Source organism: Myripristis murdjan, chromosome 7, assembly GCF_902150065.1.
Source record: "Myripristis murdjan chromosome 7, fMyrMur1.1, whole genome shotgun sequence".
NCBI classification, from domain to species: domain Eukaryota; kingdom Metazoa; phylum Chordata; class Actinopteri; order Holocentriformes; family Holocentridae; genus Myripristis; species Myripristis murdjan.
Window position 1 is genome coordinate 17,536,327 of NC_043986.1, and position 19,529 is coordinate 17,555,855.

Sequence of the window (19,529 nt, forward strand, 5' to 3'; positions counted from 1 at the left end):
AGACATGGATCTACGGTCTTGAATAGCAGTAGCGTTATTTACACTGGTGTAAAATACCAGCTGTAAATGCGTATCAGATGTTAAAAGCCCACCTACCATTTATCATGTTCTACTGCAGGATCCTCAGACGAGCAAATCCATCTCTGTCAGAGGCAGCAAGAGCCACAGAAGTTACCCCTGATCCAGCTGTGTTTATTGTATCCAGCCTCACTAGAGTAGTTTAAATGCCCTCTCACGGACAGGGTAACGCGTCGGCGGGCAGACTTCCGATAAGGCTCCCCTTGGCTTCCAACATCGTCAAATTCACTGTCTGCTCCAATTTCCTTCCCCGTCATGGATTGTTGGCGCTAGGCTTTATATTTCACCAAACTCCAGTCCGATCAAGTCGGAGAAAACGTCTGCCATCAATCATGTGTCTTCATCCTTTCGGTTTGGTTGGGAAGAGGTCGGCACCACGGAGCAGCGGTGTAACAAAACATTTGCTACTTGGTGGATGCTTTTGTCTTAAAGCGCCCCACAATATGCAGAGCGCACACGTTTTCAGCGTGGGTGGCCCAAGTGGGGATGAAACCCCCAACCCCGGCACTGTTTGATTCCTGGTTTACTTATTGAATTACATAACAGTGTATCAAGAAGTGACCTAGTTTTTATTTAGCAGTTTTATTTGCATGTTGGCGTAAGTCTACAGAAAGGTCCTACCAACCTTAAAAAGTTACACTTGGGCTGGTCCCTTGGGGAGAAATACACTACCTACACTGTTGTTCAACACTGATTATGGTCTCATTCAAGTGGAGAGGGTGAAATGTAGACTGATCTTTACAATGACATCCCTTACAACAGGAACGCTGACCATGCATGGGAAGTGCATGGGAGGAAGAGTGCAGGACTGAAAGATCTGGGAAAACACAAAGAAACAAAATGTTCTCTGAGTCACCCAAGCAGAACAAACCAGTTTACTGAAACTAAATATCAAATCTGTTTGGAAGAACCAACACACTGTGAAATACAATGCTCTTTGCTTTTTGTTTATTAGATGCCTCCAAAGTAATTCTGAATACAAGCACAGTAGAAAAAGCAGCACATTATTTTAACATGATGAATATGAGACATAGCTCTTGACCAACATAGTTTATGTACACTGTCAAGTCCTGCAAAGACAATGGCAAAAACAACTGGAACAGATTACATACCCAAGAGGACATGACACTAACAATTATTCCATCAAAATCATCTCCCACAAAATATGCTTGGTTCATTTTTAACAACAGATATCTAAGACAAAACATGTTTTGCTCAATAAAAACTGATACCTAGAAGGGTTCAGTTCAAAAGTAAAAGGTGAAATGAGTGTGTGTTAAGTATATTTTCCTGTTTTGTACCACTGATGGGAGCACCACACTACAGAACTGAGGTTCTGTATGTCCATGGCTACTTCCTGTCATGCCTGCATGGGCTGGTGACTGTCCTCCAGCTGTTCTCAATCCAAACTTCCTCCGGCTCAGAAAGTGTTCTTGATCTTGCTGGCCACCTGAGTTAGGATCTCTCCGATCTTCTTCTGCCAGTTGAGGACATGTTTGGACTCGGCACACCACAGCTCTCCGTGGCGGGGCTCGGCATTCTCACAGCGCTTACGCACTTCCTCCTGCTGTTCCTGATGGCGGGAGAGGATAGGAGTCAGGCACATTCATACACTGTGCTTCCAGTGTGTTCACACTTACACTGACTGATTTTTTTCAACGATAGTGAATGTCATTCAGTGGGGCATGAAATAGTTGTCAGGTGTGATTCTAGTACCTGAATCTTTCTGCAAATGACTGTGGCTGTAAAATGTGGTTCTCTCTCCTTCAAAAGCACACTGTTGCCCCTTTTCCACCAGAAAAAACCTGGTGCTAGTTTGGAGCTGGTGCTAGAGCCGGTGCTTAACTGGTGCCAATGAAGAACCGGTTTGCTTTTCCACCAGCCAAGAGCCAAGTGGAGCCAAGTCAGAGCCACGTCATGACGTCTTCGGAAAACGTAATGACAGGTGCGCGAGACGCCCGCTCAGAATCACAATAACCATCATGAATGAATGAATGAATGATACTTTATTAATCCTTTGCAGGAAATTACATTGTCACGGCAGCTTCATCACTTCAACACACATAAAACTGCACACTCATACTATACAGCGGCTGCAGCGTCTCTGTCTCTGTCCGCCCGTCCTGTCCTGAAGCCGGTGAAACTGAGCAGTGAGTCGGGGATGATGTTCGTGAGCCGCGTCTCAGTCAAGCATATAATGCTGCTTTCCCCATACAGTTTCTGGCCCCGGGTGGAGCAGGATCTGGATTTATTAGCGATGCAAATACTGCTTGTATCTTTACAAGCCTACATTTCAATACAGAGGCGAAAATCACAATTATTGCCGGCTACCTGTCGGATTCGTGATCGGAACGAATGACAGCTATGTTTAGTTATAAAACGGGTGCTTCTCGTCCTTAAATGTAATTTGCTGAGCCGCGTTCCATGCCGCTGTAAAATCAGTATAACCCGCGGCTTCTCGGGGATTATTGTTTATGTTTATAGCGTTCGCAGTTCCTGTTTTGTTTTGTAACCCCGCCCACCAATGACGCGGTGGGCCGCGTCATCGGTTCTTTCTCTGGCTCCTGTTTAGCCCCTGCTCGGAGTCGGTGCTTGCCTAGCACCAGTTTGGAACCAGTTTGGCACCAGTTTGGCCCCAGCCCGGGCGGTGGAAAACCAAAAAACTGGTGCTAAGTCAGGCACCGGCTCCGAACCAGCCCCGGTGGAAAAGGGGTATGTATGGACTACACAGGATATAGGAATATACTAGGCCCGTTTCCACCGCAGGAACTTCAGGGTAATTTTACGGGGCCAGGGCCGTTGTCGCGTGTCTCCACCGCCGGAACTACCCCAAAGGAGAGAGTTCAGGAACCTTTACAGGGGCTACAAAACGGCCCTGCCTCGGGGTACGGACTCTGAGCGGCCCTGAAAAACTCCTGGGTGGGGCTTGGGGTTTACTTGGTGCTGATTGGATTTACTCACGCTGCAATGTGGCGTCAACAGAAAGCGACAAAATAGCCAGCATTTTTAGGGATGCTAGCGTTAGCTTTAGTTAACGTTGGCGTCCCTAGCAACACGGTCAACACAACCAAGCTAACACTAATGTGCTAGCTAATGTTAGCTAACGCTAACAACACGCTTTTTAGCCAGCATTTTTAGGGACACTAATGTTCGCTTTAGCTGGCATTTTTAGGGACGCTAACAACGAGCTTTTTTAACAACACGCATTTTGATGCCCCGGTCAAAATGATCACATAATGATAATGTCACATCCAGAGCCTGGTAACTTTACAGGAACCTTCCTCCTACTCGGCCTTCTCACTGGAGACACCACAGTTGAGAGGGCCGAGCGAGAGGATGTTCCTGTAGTAGTTCCTGCCCCCCAAATACTACCAGGAATTTATTAGGTGGAGACGGGCCTAATGAGTGTTGCATCCTAGCTGGAGTCTCGTTTTATAATCACGCTTTGTCCGACAATACTACAGCCCTTACCTCTGTGCCATGCTGCAGCTCAAACTTGTAGAAGAGAGCCCAGGCATCTCCCAGGTCTGGCTCGATCTTCACTGTCCTCAGAAACCACTCTCTGGCCTTTGTGATCTTACGCTCACTCCAGAACAACCTGAGATATGTGCACAGGAATGCATTTGGAAATAAAGAAATAAACACTTGAAACAGGGTAAAACATTAGGGTTTCCAATGTCTAGGCCATGATAAACATTCAAAGCAGAACTCATTACTGGAAGAGTTGTTCACAGTTAAATACAAGGTATAATCATGAGGTCAGCTGGAAGGAAGGGAAAAAGCAGTCGTACTTGGCTACAGCCAGCAGGACATGGGGGTCATGTTCACACTTTTTCAGAGCATCCACACTCTTGGTCTTCCTCTGGGGCCTGGCCTCCAGAAACACCGCCTCAGCCCACAGGATACCTGCAGGAGAGGAGAGGAAATGTGGTAGAGAGGAGGAGAATTTACATTACAAAACATCTTCTGTGCATTCAGGTCCTATCTGCAGGACAAGCTGAGGGAATGCTGCTGCTGCCACTCCCACATGAACAACAGACAGCACAGTCATCAAGTGTTTTAGTGATTTTTTTCTGAAATATAATTAGGATCACCTGTCAGGCAGACTCTGAGTCACACTTACACTCGCATATCACTCTAGCCGTGTGAAAATTCCAGCTTTTGGTTGTTTTCATAATTTTGTTTCAAGTGACAGATTACATGCTCTTCTGTCTTACAAGAACAATCTGTGACCTCTTGAGCTTTCAACGCCTATTATGTAAGCTCAAAAATGCATTTTATTAAGCTACAAACAAGGGCTGTTTTTATAGCTCCATAAAAGCGGACATTTTACAAACAAAATATAATCTCACCTGAATTGGGGCACTCCTGCAGGGCTTTGGCCATCAGTGTGTTGGCAATGTTCTTCAGTCCGGCCCTGAATTCCAGTCTAACTGACTCCAACCTGGTAAATGTGCCAGAATCAATTATCCTGCTGTCATTTTTACATGCTCATGAGTCAGATTTACCTCAAGACTTGTTATATTAATGCGTGTTGCTCGGTCATTTGTGTGTTCATTTGTGTGTGTTAAAACTGCTTTTATTACATAAACTGTTTTGCGTTAGACAGGTTGGAACATTTAAAGGGAAATTTATCAGAATAGTTATGCTTATAAAATGCATATATTAGACATTATCAGCTTTTGCCCACTACTGTTAAATGAATGATTTTGTAAACACTGAATAAATGGATTACGATGCAGGTTAGCGTGTTAGTGTGTTGTATGTGTGTTTCCTCACCATAGCTCAGGGCTCTGGGGGTTCTTGAGTCGTGCCTTCTCCAGGATTGCTCTGGCTCTCGTCAGCTGTCCCACCCTCTCCTCTAGACGAGACAGCAGCAACCACAGGGGCATGGAGTGTGGACACTTCTTCAGCTATAATAATGAACAAGATATTGAGTGCACATTAATATTCTCAATATGGCACATATTTAGTATAATAAAATATTCACGTACAAGTCAATACACTCCTTAACATTAAATTTTTATCCCTTATTCTTATACATACTAGACCAGATGAAAAAGGTGTAATCAAGGAGAATAATACAAAGACTGTCTGATTCGCTTTGGTCTTGTGGTTACATCCAACACCCAGACAGGCCCTTCACCCAAAACACCTCCCCTCCCCCCGTCCATCCTCCCTCTGCCTCACCCCTTGGTTGTAGGCCTCTCTGGCCTTGTCCATATTTTCACACTGCTCCTCTATCTGGCCTCTCATCATCCAGAGTTTGGGGAAGTCCTCGTAGTGCTTCAGGGCTTCGGTGCACAGTTCCTGCGCTGCTTCAATGTTCCCCAACACCCACTCCAACTTCACAGATTTCATGAACACCTGCATAAATCACATTCACTTTTCAGTCAAATGCATATTACTTTATTTAACAAATCAGTAAAGAACTATAATTGTCTATAATTTCTTAAAAAAATATATAGGTATAGATAGGTTTGTCTGCATCTGGCATGTAGTGATAAATTACACTTCTACAATACTGGCAGTGTAGCTTATTTACGCAAGTTAATAAAGGAATAATAAAGGAATATCTTATCTTATCTTATCTTATCTTATCTCTTATCTTATCTTAAATACCTTGGCAAGAGGAAAATGGGTCATATACTACCTTCCTCTGACATAGGCCAAATATTTAACCGCTTTATTGACAGCAAAATCTTGTCTCATGTGGAGGAGCATGGCAAGCCTCAACATGAGAAGTACGTCATGTTGTAGTTGACAACTAAAGTATAATGCACCATTAACACTAAAAAACACCAACTCTAAAACAGACAAAACAAAAGCCTCACTGACGCCTGCTATAGAACATGACCAACAAGTCAGGCGTAAATCTGCTTCAAAAGTCCATACATTCCAACACTTTCTTGAACACAGGACAATATGACTGTGCAGGGCAGGGCACAGTTGATAGACAGGACTTAATCTGTGCCTTTAAATGCCTCTGCGTTAAGTACATGAGGTCTTCTTTCTCTAGATGCCACTTGTCTTTTAAAATTGAAGAATGACTGAAAAGGTACAACACATTATATGAACTTTGGACTCCCGAATCCAAACTGGGCAGGGAATTAGGCAAGGAGATGCAACTCCTTTCCATCAATCTCCCATGCAACTTGAGCCAAATGAGTTTTGCAATATCTCCTTAGGCACTCACTTTTTCCTTTCACTTTTCTACTTGTAGCCTGTGTTATTATGCAACAAAAAACACTGAGATTTGCTCTAGGTGACCAACATGAGAGGTCTCACTTGGATTGAAATGGGGAATTCCTCCATCCCCTCGCTCTCTCTCCCCCTCCCTCCAACACACACACACTCACTCTGGCTGTGGGGGCGCTGCTGCGGGCCTTGGCCAGCAGTCGACGGGCTCTCTCGTACTCATTATTCTCAGACTCTAGTTTAACAGCAGCCAGCCAGATCTCTTCACTGTTAGGGTTAGCCTGGATAGGAAAATAAAAACATGGAGAGCAAAAGAAAGGAGGGAAGGCAGATGTAAGATGAGGTGTAAGAGAGACTCAAGTGGATAGTAATATACTTGAGATTAAGTAAATATTCCTCTCTCTTCCTTCTCAATATTAGTATTATAGTGTCTTGACCTGGAAGGCCAGAGCGAGGATGCTTCTGGCAGCAGGCACATCATCAGCCAGCCACTTCGATTTGGCCCCCATCAGCCACAGGACCTCTGCCTTGGGACAGTGAGCCACAGCCCTTTGGAGCAGAGCCTCCAAAGACTCCCTGAGACATGGAAGAGGAATGGAAAGGCAGAGCAAAAAAAAAAAAAAAAAAAAACAGTTGAGGAAGCAGTGAAAAAATCAATGGAAAATTACTAGAACATTAAAACGTAGGTCCAGACCTTGTGATTTATTAAAATTGTGTGGGTGAGACAACTGAAGTATGAAAACCACAATCATCCAAGAGAAAAAGATTAGAGGTAATAAAGTATTGGTTGCTACTGAGTCACCTTCAAAATAATAAGAAAACATAAGACAGCCAACGGAGACAAGGAAAAGTCAGGTCAAATTAAGAATTAAAGACATTTTTTCAGTGTTAAAGTGAATAATGGCTGAAACATTTAGAAACAAATCTGATCACCTGGTGCCATGGTTTTTCTCAAAGTAGGCAGCTCGTAGCCAAACACTTTTTTTACTGGGGAACACCTGCAGGGCGTGGGCATAGATGGCTCTGGCACACTCCAGCGCTCCATGTGAGACACACTGAAAAATTAAACACAGAAGAATGCTTGTTAAGTTGGGCTCTGATACAGAAACAGGGTGTGTAAAGTATAGTTCACGCATCAGGATGTGGAGGTGGCCTGTGAAAAGTGAAATACTCACACTCTCTGCATCTTCCATCCAGGTGTGTTTGCAGTCCTCCTCCTCAATGCCAATCCCTATGACGGCCCTTATGACGGCCTGGCAGGTGGCCACGCTGCCGGCTTTGTCGCATTCTTCTGCATCCTGCAGGACAAGAAAAGGAGGAACATGCAAAAGAAGGTGTGAACGAGTGATCGCTGGCCAGCTAGTTCAGAGGAATCCTGGAACCACTTCATTATTACATTGGAAATAAATCCAAACTTGATTTGCCTGGAAAAATCTTGCTCCATTCAGGCGAGAAATCCCAAATGAGCCCGGACTGTTCGTGACATCTTTTTAGATGATTTACAGTTCATAGACAAACAGGTCACAACTTATTGAGGTGTAAACCGATGAAAACTCCGGACAAGTTCATAGTTTGATCACCAAACTACTGCCAAATCCTGAAATTTTGAAATCCCTACTCTCCCTCTTTGCTTGCATAGTTACAGGTTTATTAGAAAGTGGCCTTAATTGGAGAAAAAAACAGGATAGTCAACAAGAGGAAAAAAAACAACACAACACAAAACAATGTTATAGAAACGGCTGGACTGAAAGCTTCTGATTGCAAAACAAACTGGAAAGGAAACTGCACTCCACTAAACAAAAGGCCAATCACAGTGCTGGCCTGTGCTCAGCTGGACCACATAAAACAGAAGAGAGCAGCTTTGCCAAAGTATGCTGGCATGCCATCAAAGCTGAAAGCCAATACACATTAGACAGTCACTCCCTCTCCAAACACCAAAGTCCATGACAACATAACGATGCCTGCTGTCAAAAAGTTATGAGATATCTTCTTGGCAAATTAATTTGGTCAAATACTGAAAAAATGGTGCATTAAATGCTTACAGTCACACTGTGGCTAAAGTATTAGGCTGAATTTACTCACTGTGTCAGCAAATAAAAAAGCTGTTCTTAATAGTAAAGTGATTATTATGATGTAAACTACATTTTAATTTCTATTTCTTTGTCTGCTGTGAGCACATTCTCTTCCTTTCTCACTGTCATGCAAAATAAACCACAAAGGTACAGGCACACACCTGTATCCACTGTTCTCTGTTGATTTCCACACCGTTGGCGCGTAGGGAGGTGATGGCTCTGTCAATGATCTTCTCCACCATCTGAGTGTTGCCATTGGCCTCCTCCAACTTGGCAGCAGTGATCCAGATATGACGATCTGTGGGGATATTCTCTCTGGCTTTGTTCAGGACACGACGGGCGTTCTCGTATGTTTCTAACCGGGCCAGTGCCAGCCACAGCTTGGGAAGACAGGCAGAAACAAGAAGAGAAAGGGTTATAGTTGGAAAAAAACATCTTTATTGACCTAAGTGTGATGTCTGATTCAACCCACAGGGGTGTAATTAGTTTATCATGAAATCATATGCTGTTTTTCCACCAAAACGTTGCATGGCTATAGCTCCTGCTCTTACCCTTGGAAGTGTAAAACTTTCCAATACACCCCAAAAACACCAAACGTAATGCAAATAAAGAGGAGGTGTCTGGTCATTCTACACGAGTCTTACAAAAGCAGAATGGTAAACATGGAAGATGTCAAAGCCAGTGTTATGCTCATGATTATTTAGTACTGTGCCACTGTGATTTTGCATTTGGTTTCAAAGAAAAGATGCATGGAGATCAAAAATGAAATTGATGACAGCAAAAAAGTAAGAGCTGAAAAGAGGAAGCTGTTTTTATGTGAGAAATGGGGATCAACTGTGACAAGGTTTGCAGTCACAAATGGAGAGTGAAAACGTAGACTGTTTTCTAAATCACTAGCTAAAGGATCTCAATGGTCTTTTAAAAATGTGTGTTTCCAGCCGCTCAGTCCCATGTTTAACAATGGCAGGGGTGATGCTTTCACACTGCTTGCATTATACATTTAACTACTCACGCATATTCAGCACCAACACTCCACCACAACGCCCCTCATGAACTTCGATGTGGTTGCAGAGACCATTTTGGAGCCCAGGAAATCAAACCCCAAAGCAAAAAGAGGGACTAGTTCCTGCAGTGGTAACAGGGGTAAGGGTTCCTGACAGTCCATTCAGCGGAAAATGGTTAATAGTGTGTAAGGGTTTACCTCCACACTTGTAGGGCAACACTCCACAGCTCTGCTCAGCATGATCCTGGCATCCTCTGGCTCTTCTAGCTCCACGGCTGTTTTCCACAGACGCACTGACTTGGACACATTCTCCAGAGCTAAATGGGAAAAACAATAGTTCAGTCATTGATCTGACACTTTTATCCAAACATCCTTGACATTTTGACATCACACTGCCCGGGGATTAGACCTAGGAGCTTCCAGTTAAGGCATAGTTTGTTTTACCAGAAGGTCACAATATCACTCATAAAACATATAGATATGTTAATTTTTTCATGGTCAGTGTTGTCACGTCAAGTTGTAAATCATATAAAGCTGCAAAAATTGGAAATTGAAGCAAAAAACAAAATAAAAACAATCAAACAAACAGCAAAACATATTTAATCAATATAGTGTAATATAGTGTAACACACACACACACACACACACACACACATACACACACACTTTGCACCCTGTGCAAAGTGTGTGTGTATGTGTATGTGTGTGTGTGTGTAATGGAGAGGACTAGAGCAGAGTGCAATTAGACATGTAGGGGCCAAAAGTGCTCTTCCGCAAAGGAAACTCAACATCTATCTCTGTCAGTGGGGTATGCTGCTGGGAAAAGGCTCATGTGTGAATGTGTGCATGTGTGTGTGTGTGTGACTCAGGGCACTGACACCACGGTGCAAACAGGCCCTGAAGAGGAGCCAGCAACACAGCTGCCAAATGTAACCCTTGTGAAATCTCTTTGTGACTGTGTGGGTGAAGGGACTGAGTATTGTGTGTGCGTGGGTGTGCATTTTGTGAGACAGTCAACAGATTCAGACTGGTTTGCGCTTGCTCTTTCACAAATTTATGAGGGACAGAGACAAATGGGAATCAAACGTGAGAGCATTACTTTGACGCAAAGTATTTGTTATCTGACAGCCTTGCCTTTCCTGAGGACTCGTTTCTTGGCCCTGACGTCTGTCTCCAGCTCTGCAGCTCGTATGTAGATGCGGACAGACTGGGGCAGGTGGCGCACGGCCTGTGCGACCACGGCCTTGGCTGTGTCGCCTGGTTGGAGCCTGGCTGCCTCAAGCCAGACATCCTCACTCTGGAGCACACAGAAAAAATGCATACACTAGGGTTAAGGATCTTTTTTCCCCAATTACAAGTATCAGAATCAGATCAATATTATGTTATCTTTATCAAAAGCGGTGAAATGCAGATCAGCATGCTAATATTTAAACACATGTCAATACAATACTGTGGGCCAAGGTATTGCATAATATAAAATTGTTTCTTTGTACTAGTACCTCTACACATTAGTGCACAACATCACAAAATTCAATAACCATTATTCCAGAAAAAGCTCTGACAGAGTTATTGACAAATATCTGATGCTGCCCCTGAGAGTCAATGAGTAAAATTATAAATAAAAGACCCCCCACAGTTGAGTGAGAGGCTTGAGGCAGGCATTCTTTTATTTTTTTTTTTTTTTAAAGTCAATGTGCATTGTAACAACAAAATAAAACAGATCAACTGCTCACAGCATCATGATAGAAGTGACAAATAGCAACTTGTGGTTGCAGATACAGCCAGAGACGCACAGAGACACACTGCCGCCTATAGTAAATAGCAGTGTTCAACTGCCATAGGCAGTGGCAGGCGCCCTGCCCACCACTAAATCTGGGCATTTTGTGCTGAGTATCATAAAATAATTTCAAAGTATTGCCATAAAATTTAGATCATGCAAATCTATGTTAGCCAACCGTCCTATGAAATACTGTAACAGGAAGGTTACACCATATTGAGACTGTGTCACATGTCATGTCACCCTAATGTCCTCCTTTCTCATCTAATGTAAGCAGCGCTGCGCACGCTGGCTGACCCGAAGTTCTCCTGATCCTGTAACCCTGTATTTGCCATGTCTTTTTGTGTTTCTTGGACGGGATGTAACTTAAACTGATTTCGCTATACAATCTGTTGTATAATGACAAATAAACTTCCTATATCCTATGCTCACGAGACAATACTGTTCACATGAAACGACTATCTATACCGGTTCCGTCACACTGTCATATGCAAAGACTAAATCAGGTAGCAAGGGAACAGCCACTCTTCCTGTGTAGTGTCGAGTTCTCAAAGTCAGCCCAAACTCAACGGTACCCAGAGTTGCTTTAGCCTATACCTGTGTCTGCATGTGTGGGCTGTGGAGCTGTGGCTGTGTGGGACACATACTTCACTTCACACAGAGGCTGGATATGATTCATGTTGATGCTGCTGTCATTCTGTTCAATTTAAAGGGACTGTTACCCCTGCCCCAACAACAGCCAACTATGCAGTGTGTGTATGTGTGTGTGTGTGTGTCATGTGTAATGATGCATATTGCAAGTATGTAAAGGTGCTATTATTCTATTCTAGACTATTCAAGAGTGAATGTTCAAATCATACTAGGAATATCTGGCTGGTTAGAGTACTACAAAACTCAATGATAGCATTAACACAGAAAAGACACAGATCTAATATACTTGAGTCCTGCAGCTCTTCGTACCTTGGGACACATCTCGGTGCCCTTCATAATGAGGTTCCGGGCCACCTGCAGTTTTCCGGTGACCTCCTCCAGCCTGGCAGAGGCAATCCAGGCAGGCGGGTGGTGGGGGTTGGTCTCCCTCACTGACTTCAGCAGGAGACGAGCTTTCTTGATGTCACTGGACAAGCACAGCCAAAGACAAGCAATCAATGGCACACACGCACACACACAAAGATTTGTGTGTCCTTACAAAACTGTATACATTTGACCTAAAATATGATGTCCTGGTGTGTTTTGGTCAACTCACCTGATGTCTCCTCCATGGGTGGGGATCATGGAGTTGAGATCTGTCAGGTAACCCTTAGGATCCACCACTGTCTGTCCACTCACTGAGTCTGACACCTTAAGGTATGAGTGAGAGAGAGGGAGAGAGAGAGAGAGAGAGAGAGAGAGAGAGAGAGAGAGAGAGAGGGAGAGAGGGAGAGAGAGAGAGAGAGAGAGAGACAGACAGACAGAGAGACGAGAGAGAAATAAGGAAAAGTACTCATTATCACTATTATCTACTCTGTCGTCTACTAAGTCAACAAAAGACATAAATGGACACAAGTGTACAAATCACATAAATACCAAAACAAGGCATCTTGCTATTGTTATTGCTTCACTGTCTGCATGAATAAGACAAGTATAACTCAGTACATATGCTACTGGCTTGTGACAAACAATGGGCTGATGAGGTTAACTTTTACTTGAGTGGCAAAATCTGTCAATTGGTAACAAAGTTATCGACTCACAGCACCACAACAACCCTGCCACCTCCATCAGACTATTTATTTACACCTGAACTAGTCATGAAAGTATTTCTATGTCTCAGACACAATCACTACCTACTTACTCACTACCTACTGCCACATGTTACTGACTAGAATAACAGTAACCCCTCAAATGAATGATGATAAAAAGACAAGACAAATTTTACATGCTAGTGGGTAGGGCTGGGCAATTGATCAAATTTTATTTTCATAATGATAACATGATCTGATAACCCATTTCCTCTGCAAGTGCAGTTTTGCCCCTCCCTAAAAGCCCAAACTTTCTTTCAGCCAAGCTGTGGCATGTTTAGTTCAGCTCAAGCCAAGATGACGGAAAGAGTAAGAAAGGTAAAACCAATTGAGTTGTTTGAAAACACTTTGGTTTCAAGGAATGTGACAAGGGAAAACAATAACGATTATGCAAGATTTGTAGTGCTGGGGAGTAGTGATGCCACTGTCTTAGCTACAATTTTCAGTAGCTTTGCAGTAGCTTTGCTTCTTTTAAGTCAATATAGCTTTCCCTGTAGCAAGCTCCTTTTTCCACCAAATGTGTCAGGGCCTGAGTACAATGGAATCTGACAATGAAGACACATCTCTCAACTTTCTAGGCAATGGTACGTTTTTGCACCAAAATTTGCCTGAAGGCAGCTTTTACTTTTTGCAGCCTTCCTGGTTAATGCTTTCCAGCCGTGGTTAAGATAGCCCAGGGAGTAGTAGACAAATTTTCTTCATGCACCCTTGAGACTGGAGGTAACTTCTTGGTTGCTGTTTATTTAAGTGAAGATAAACACTTTAACACTTAGGCTAACTGTTCTACTTTTACACTGTTCACCTAATCTGCCCCAGTTACACACACACACCTCTCAAGATGGCACCCGTAAGTACCCACATTCCAGTGCTCTTGAAGTGACAGCTAACTTCTGTTTACAGATGTGCTGTGTTGCTGCCAAGTGTGGTAGTGACATTTTTATTAAAGAATGGCTGCTTATATGAAAACATTTCTTTGATAAAAGTTAACACATTTAACCAATCACCCAATTTCCCTCTATGGATAAAAAAGCACGCTACACATTTATTTGTCCCACTTCAATACACTCAAAAATACATTAAAGGGGAGTGATCTGTCAAAACATCAAAGTTCTTCATAGATCAATAAATGCATGACGTTTCCATACTGAGTGAGTAATTGTGTTAAATAATCACAATCTCAATATTGACAAAAATAATCATGATTATGATTTTTGCCATAATTAAGCAGCCCTAAAAGCGTGTGATGACAAGGCCTTAGCTCTGTGTTACCTGGCTGAGCCTCATATCCATGAGTGTGTTCCTGGCCTGACCGATCTTCCTCATGTCCAGTTCTCCTGTCCCGGGTGTCATCAGGCCAGGGGTCATGCTTCCTGGGTAAGGCGTGTTCAGACCGCCAAGCTGTTAGGGACACCAACACAATGTCAGTGGAATGAAGCACAGCAGTCTGGGAATTTTGTCATGGGGTAGTGGAAAAGCCGATGAAACACCATTTACATCATCTGACACTAAAGCTGATACCAGTGAAAACTGTTACAGGTGTGGGTGACACCTCCGGTATGCCAGGTGACCCACCATGTTACACAATGGTTGAATGAAACACTGGAGCATGGTAATGGTGTGGCAGTGGAGGACTATCTATGAAATCAATAGAAGGAGTAACTGGATAGGTGAAGCATGTTTATAATGGCTTAGCCTGACTCCTGCTGGTGTATACTGCAACTACAACATGTGCATAATTGAGAAGGAGAATATTTTGTGTATGTGGATGTTTCTGTGTGTATTTGCATGTGCACTGACCCCCTGCAGTGGGTCAACAGTGGTGTGGTTCTCTCCAGACTGCAGGTGTTTGGAGAAGAAGCTGTCAGGCACAGGGGTGAGCTTCTCGTAGCGGGGGTTCCTCTGACGCTTGTTCCTGGCATCGCCCACCTCAGGGATGCTCAGCCACTCTTCCTCTGACACCTCTGCCAGTTTCCTCTGTGCAGAGAGGAAGAAAAGAGAGAGAGAAAGGGGATAATGAAAAAATAGCACAAGTGGGGAAAACATCAGTGGGTGAGAATTCGTCAAAAAAGGTGAAGGCAAGACTATAGTCTATACTGCTTATCGTGTAGAGATGAAGTGTTCCTAGTGGGAATACAAACATACCCCTAAATATTAGTGAACCTTAATTGTAGTTAGTAACAAATCCAAAGGCACTGAGAGACAGCTGTGGTTTATTTTTAACATTTACACCCCAGGTACTTAAATTTACATCAAAAAGGGTGAAAGCCACAATACCTGGACAATGGATTTGCTGCCATCATGTGAAAACCTTGTAACTCCAATTTGACTGATGTTTATGTTTTAAAAATTCAATTGAGGGATTAAATAATCCTCCATAGTAATTCTGAGAAAATTCTACCACCCTTGCGTTTATGACATCCTTTCAAAACACAGTGGATGAATGAAAAAAAAATAATGGCGGTTTAAGATTGAACAAGACAGCTTTCCTTATTCTTTTCTTGAAATGCTTAAACTTGGAAAACACAAGCTTTTCAAAATGTTTACAATACGTCCAAGCAGAGAAAAGGGCAGGGAGAGGGACATCTGATAAAGGGAGGGAGAGGAATTAAGGGTAAATGTTTAATGGATATGCATATTTGAACCTTGAGATCTGAAAACTGCTGCTGGATTTTTGGTCGCTCCATACGGTACTTCTCGATTTCCTCCTTCTCCCTCAGCTCCCTGTAAAAACACAAAGCATCCATTACAGTAACAGATTCAAACATACTGACAGGTATTCATCAAACAAGGAGCCTTGCCAAAACTTGTGGGCAGGTATACATTTGCACCCAAATACACATTATATTTTTTCTTCATTCACCTTCTTTCTTTGCGCCTCTCATCCATCCTCTTGTCCAGTGCAGCATATATAGCATCTGCTTCTTCGTCGTCTTTCTCATAGGGCCCGCTGGAGAACAAGCTGCCTGCATAGCCATTAAACTGGAGGATAAAATAAAGCAAAATGTGATCAGAATAAGAAAATATAGCAACAAGCTGCAACTTATTGACAATATGCTGTTTTTAGCTAACCTAAGAAGCCGACAATGACTTTTATTAATCCACATGAGGTGTCAAAACTCCTGTTCTGACAAAAATACTCAGCCCTACCACAACCACCATCCCCAAGACAATCAACAGGAATAATGAAAATAAAGTATTAATTGTAAAACTTTTCATTGGTGAAAATACTGAGCGAGTTTATCGATGATATACGAGTGATTTTCCCAAATCTTTGGAGTTTTCAAACGTAACTATTAATGACTTAACTGCTCCTGCATCATGAATTGACATAGTTCAAGGATTTGAACCCAGGACCACTGTGTCCTCAGGAGAGGTGACTTACACTGCAAGCCAATGGTCTTTGACATCGTCCCCCTCCTCGTCCTGGCTGTTGCAGTGGCTCTGTGGCTGGTCATCATCCTGTGCTGCTGTGGCTGCTGCCTGCTGAGGCTCCCTGCTGCTTTTGTTGTCTAATTTTGTCTGCTGGTGTGTCTTTCTTAGCATTAAGACTGTATTTTTTGTAATTTGCTCACTGGGTTGCCACCTATTGCACACCTGTCTGGCCATGACAGGGTCTCCTCTCTCTGTGGTCCTTCTCAAGATTTAATTCATTTTTAACCCTGCTCTTGTTATCCTCCTTGTGGGCATGCAAAGCCCTTTGAGACTGTAAACAGTGATACTGGACTTTAAATAAATTTGAACTAGAGCTACTGTTCTGTCTGCTCTACTTCTTTGCGTTTTTTAGTTTCAGTCCTACACCAGAAAAACTTTAGATAACAGCAGGGTACAGTCCAGTCAAACCCACCTCATCATAGTTGGTATCATTCAGATCTTCATCATCATCATCCTGATTCTTTTTCATCTGGTCGCCAACTGTCCTCTTCCCTGGAGGGGCATGGCGGTCATCCACTGGGTCATTGGCATCCCGAGCAGGACCAATATCAGACCGGGTGGTGAAACCAGTGGCACTGCAGAGGAGCAATGGATGTTGTTGGCAAACAGACGTGAGGACATAAAGACAACAGCCAAACGTGGCGAGGTCAAAAAGAAATTAAAGAAATTTAAATTAAAGCAATTTTTTTTTTTTTTTTTTTTTTTTTTTTGCCGCCTCAACTCATTCTCACTAAGTATCACTCTTTTGTAGGGAGGGTAGCCAGTTTATATCGATCTTCTTATAATAATACGGATATTTTCACTGTGATTAAATTATTTCAATTATCAACTGGGGTGACTGGCATAGCCTTGTCAGCCTAATGCTAGCACTCATTCAATATTCGTAGTAAGTATTCATTTTATTTTAATGCAACAAAAAACTCAATTTTCAAACACATTTAGCTAAAAAACCTTATTCCAGCACAGACTAGGGCCACTAAACTCTGTGCATTGAATTCCTTTATGAATTCATTAACAGACCTAATTTAATCTACGCAGCTAGTTAGCATGCTAGCCTAGCAGGTTAAAGCAGGCTTACCCTCTACCGAGACCGGGCACGTAGCCTAGCGGGGCGGGCATCCCCAGAAACGGCTTCTTCTTTTTCCCCATGAGCGGAGAGGCGAGGGGCAAAACCGGGGGCCCTCCGCTTACCCCAGCCGCCCCGCCGCCTCCCGCAGGGGTTTTAGAGACAACTTTGGTTGCGGGTTTTGCCGAACCACTAGCCATCGTTGCTGCAGCGACGACGAGGTTCAATTCCGGATGCACAACAATCCAACTTCCGCTCCACACGCGACCCTTTCCTTCCAGAAATATCCGTCTGTTGTCGCAACAGCGCCGCCGCAGTCTGGTCTCCTGCATGGTTTCACTTGTGATATTTTGTGATATTTTGTCTACGATAATAGTTAATGTGAAGGACAAACACACATGAATGCGGTTCCCTCTTATTTATGGAACTCTGATTCAAGTCATTTGCCATTGGATTTTTACAATGGTTCATGGTTTTTTCTCTCTTCCACAGTGGCCACACGAGGGCGCCATGTCATAACGAAAACCATTATAATATGCCTGCAAAACAATTTTATAGTATAGTATTTATAATATTGTCTTCCTGTTGGAAGTTATAGTGTGTCCGTGCTATTTGATAGTGGGTTTAAAGTGACCTAATCATATCTCTTTATCATTTGGTATCAGTGTTATAAGAGGGATGTTGTGATACATACTGACACAGTATCTTACTTTATTATAGCATTATTATAGGATGCAATGTTCTTTTTCATTAATGCAAAATTGTTATGTAACGGAACATATTCACACTGAAACTGGACATAAAACGGCTTTGGTAATTTATTTAACTTGATTAATCAACACATGTTCATTGTGCATATCATTGGCCAGTGTCTCATTTCCTCCTTTCCCAGAGAGCCTTACAGGGACCCCTGAACCAGTTGGTGGTAGGTTGTGGGAGAAGTTTGCCTTCAGTGCTTTCTGCCAGGGAGCATTTCTGCCAGAAAGCCTCTCTACTTCCTCTCTGTTTCTGCCAGAATGGGTAGGGTAGTGGTAGGGCTAGGTTAGACAGCCTTTCCGGCAGAAAGCCCTGAAGGCAAACAAATCCCATGTGCTTGGTGGTACATATGAAGGGTTTGAATTTATATTAGTAAATAAATAAATAACATCATATTATGAAGGTAGCATAATTCATGGTTTATGAACTTCCCCCGGCTCTATAATCTCACGGCATTAGGAGACCTCTTATGTTTGAAAGGTGTGGAAAGTACTTTACTATAAAATCATTGTTATTGCACTTTCATTGAGGCATGCTTTGAAGCTCAGTAAGAGAAGGTGATGACAAAATTGAAGTGGGTTTCATCCTGTTTCATCTGAGAGGTTATTTAGATGTCGAGTTGATGGCACCTTTTTAAAAGTGATTGTACTTTGATATCGGCAATGCTAAGTTTTGACAGACATGTTAGTGTATTAGAACTATAGCCAATCTTACAATAAAAATGCCGGTTTTGGACAGTCTATATTCAAGCATGAGACAGGAGACTGCAATAAATGTAATTACATTCTAATATGACATTTCTGGGTTTCATCCCTTGAGATGAAGTGTGCCCATACATCAATTAGTTTCAGTCACGTTTAACTTCACCCATCCACAGCCTGAGCCTTGGCTCAGGCCTTTCATTTTTCTTCATTTACATCGCCTGGAGGGCAGACATTATTTCACTCCTGGGAGAAGATGTTATGATGAAAATGGGCTGTCAGACACATTAGGAGATATATAGCTCACACAGCCAAGGACCAATTTAAACATGAAGCACAACTCAACAGGCTTGATTTCACCAAGCCAGAGCCAAGGGCCTCTTTTACTTTTCTGTGATCATTTCAAAGATCATTTCAAATATCACTTCATTTCAAGCCAAGGATTTTTGAAATCATATACAGTTGCTGCCATAATGAGTGACTTTCTTTGGCAGTGTATCAGAGAAAGACGGTGCAGAAAACTCCACCAGATTATACAGATATTACCATTTGTCTATCAGTTTGCTCATCAGAGTCGACTATGGATGAGTGATTCGGGTCAATCTCATTAGTGATAAATGACTCATTAGTTATACTGGCTAATGTTAATAATGAGAAAATCCTTCACA

General features: G+C 42.8%; 1 protein-coding gene across 1 annotated transcript; it reads right to left on the reverse strand.

Moving 5' to 3' along the window:
• Positions 1-1,004: 1,004 nt before the first annotated feature.
• prpf6 (PRP6 pre-mRNA processing factor 6 homolog (S. cerevisiae)) lies at positions 1,005-17,604 on the reverse strand. Its single transcript, XM_030056054.1, has 21 exons — positions 17,417-17,604; positions 16,751-16,913; positions 15,767-15,885; positions 15,549-15,627; positions 14,704-14,880; positions 14,176-14,304; positions 12,375-12,469; positions 12,089-12,245; positions 10,486-10,648; positions 9,550-9,668; positions 8,510-8,728; positions 7,452-7,574; positions 7,210-7,331; positions 6,714-6,852; positions 6,438-6,557; positions 5,269-5,445; positions 4,858-4,991; positions 4,431-4,522; positions 3,870-3,984; positions 3,550-3,676; positions 1,005-1,651 (listed from the first exon to the last, which is right to left on the reverse strand). Exons 1-21 carry the CDS (start codon positions 17,602-17,604, stop codon positions 1,499-1,501), a joined length of 2,910 nt encoding a protein of 969 aa, XP_029911914.1. The 3' UTR covers positions 1,005-1,498.
• Positions 17,605-19,529: the final 1,925 nt, after the last annotated feature.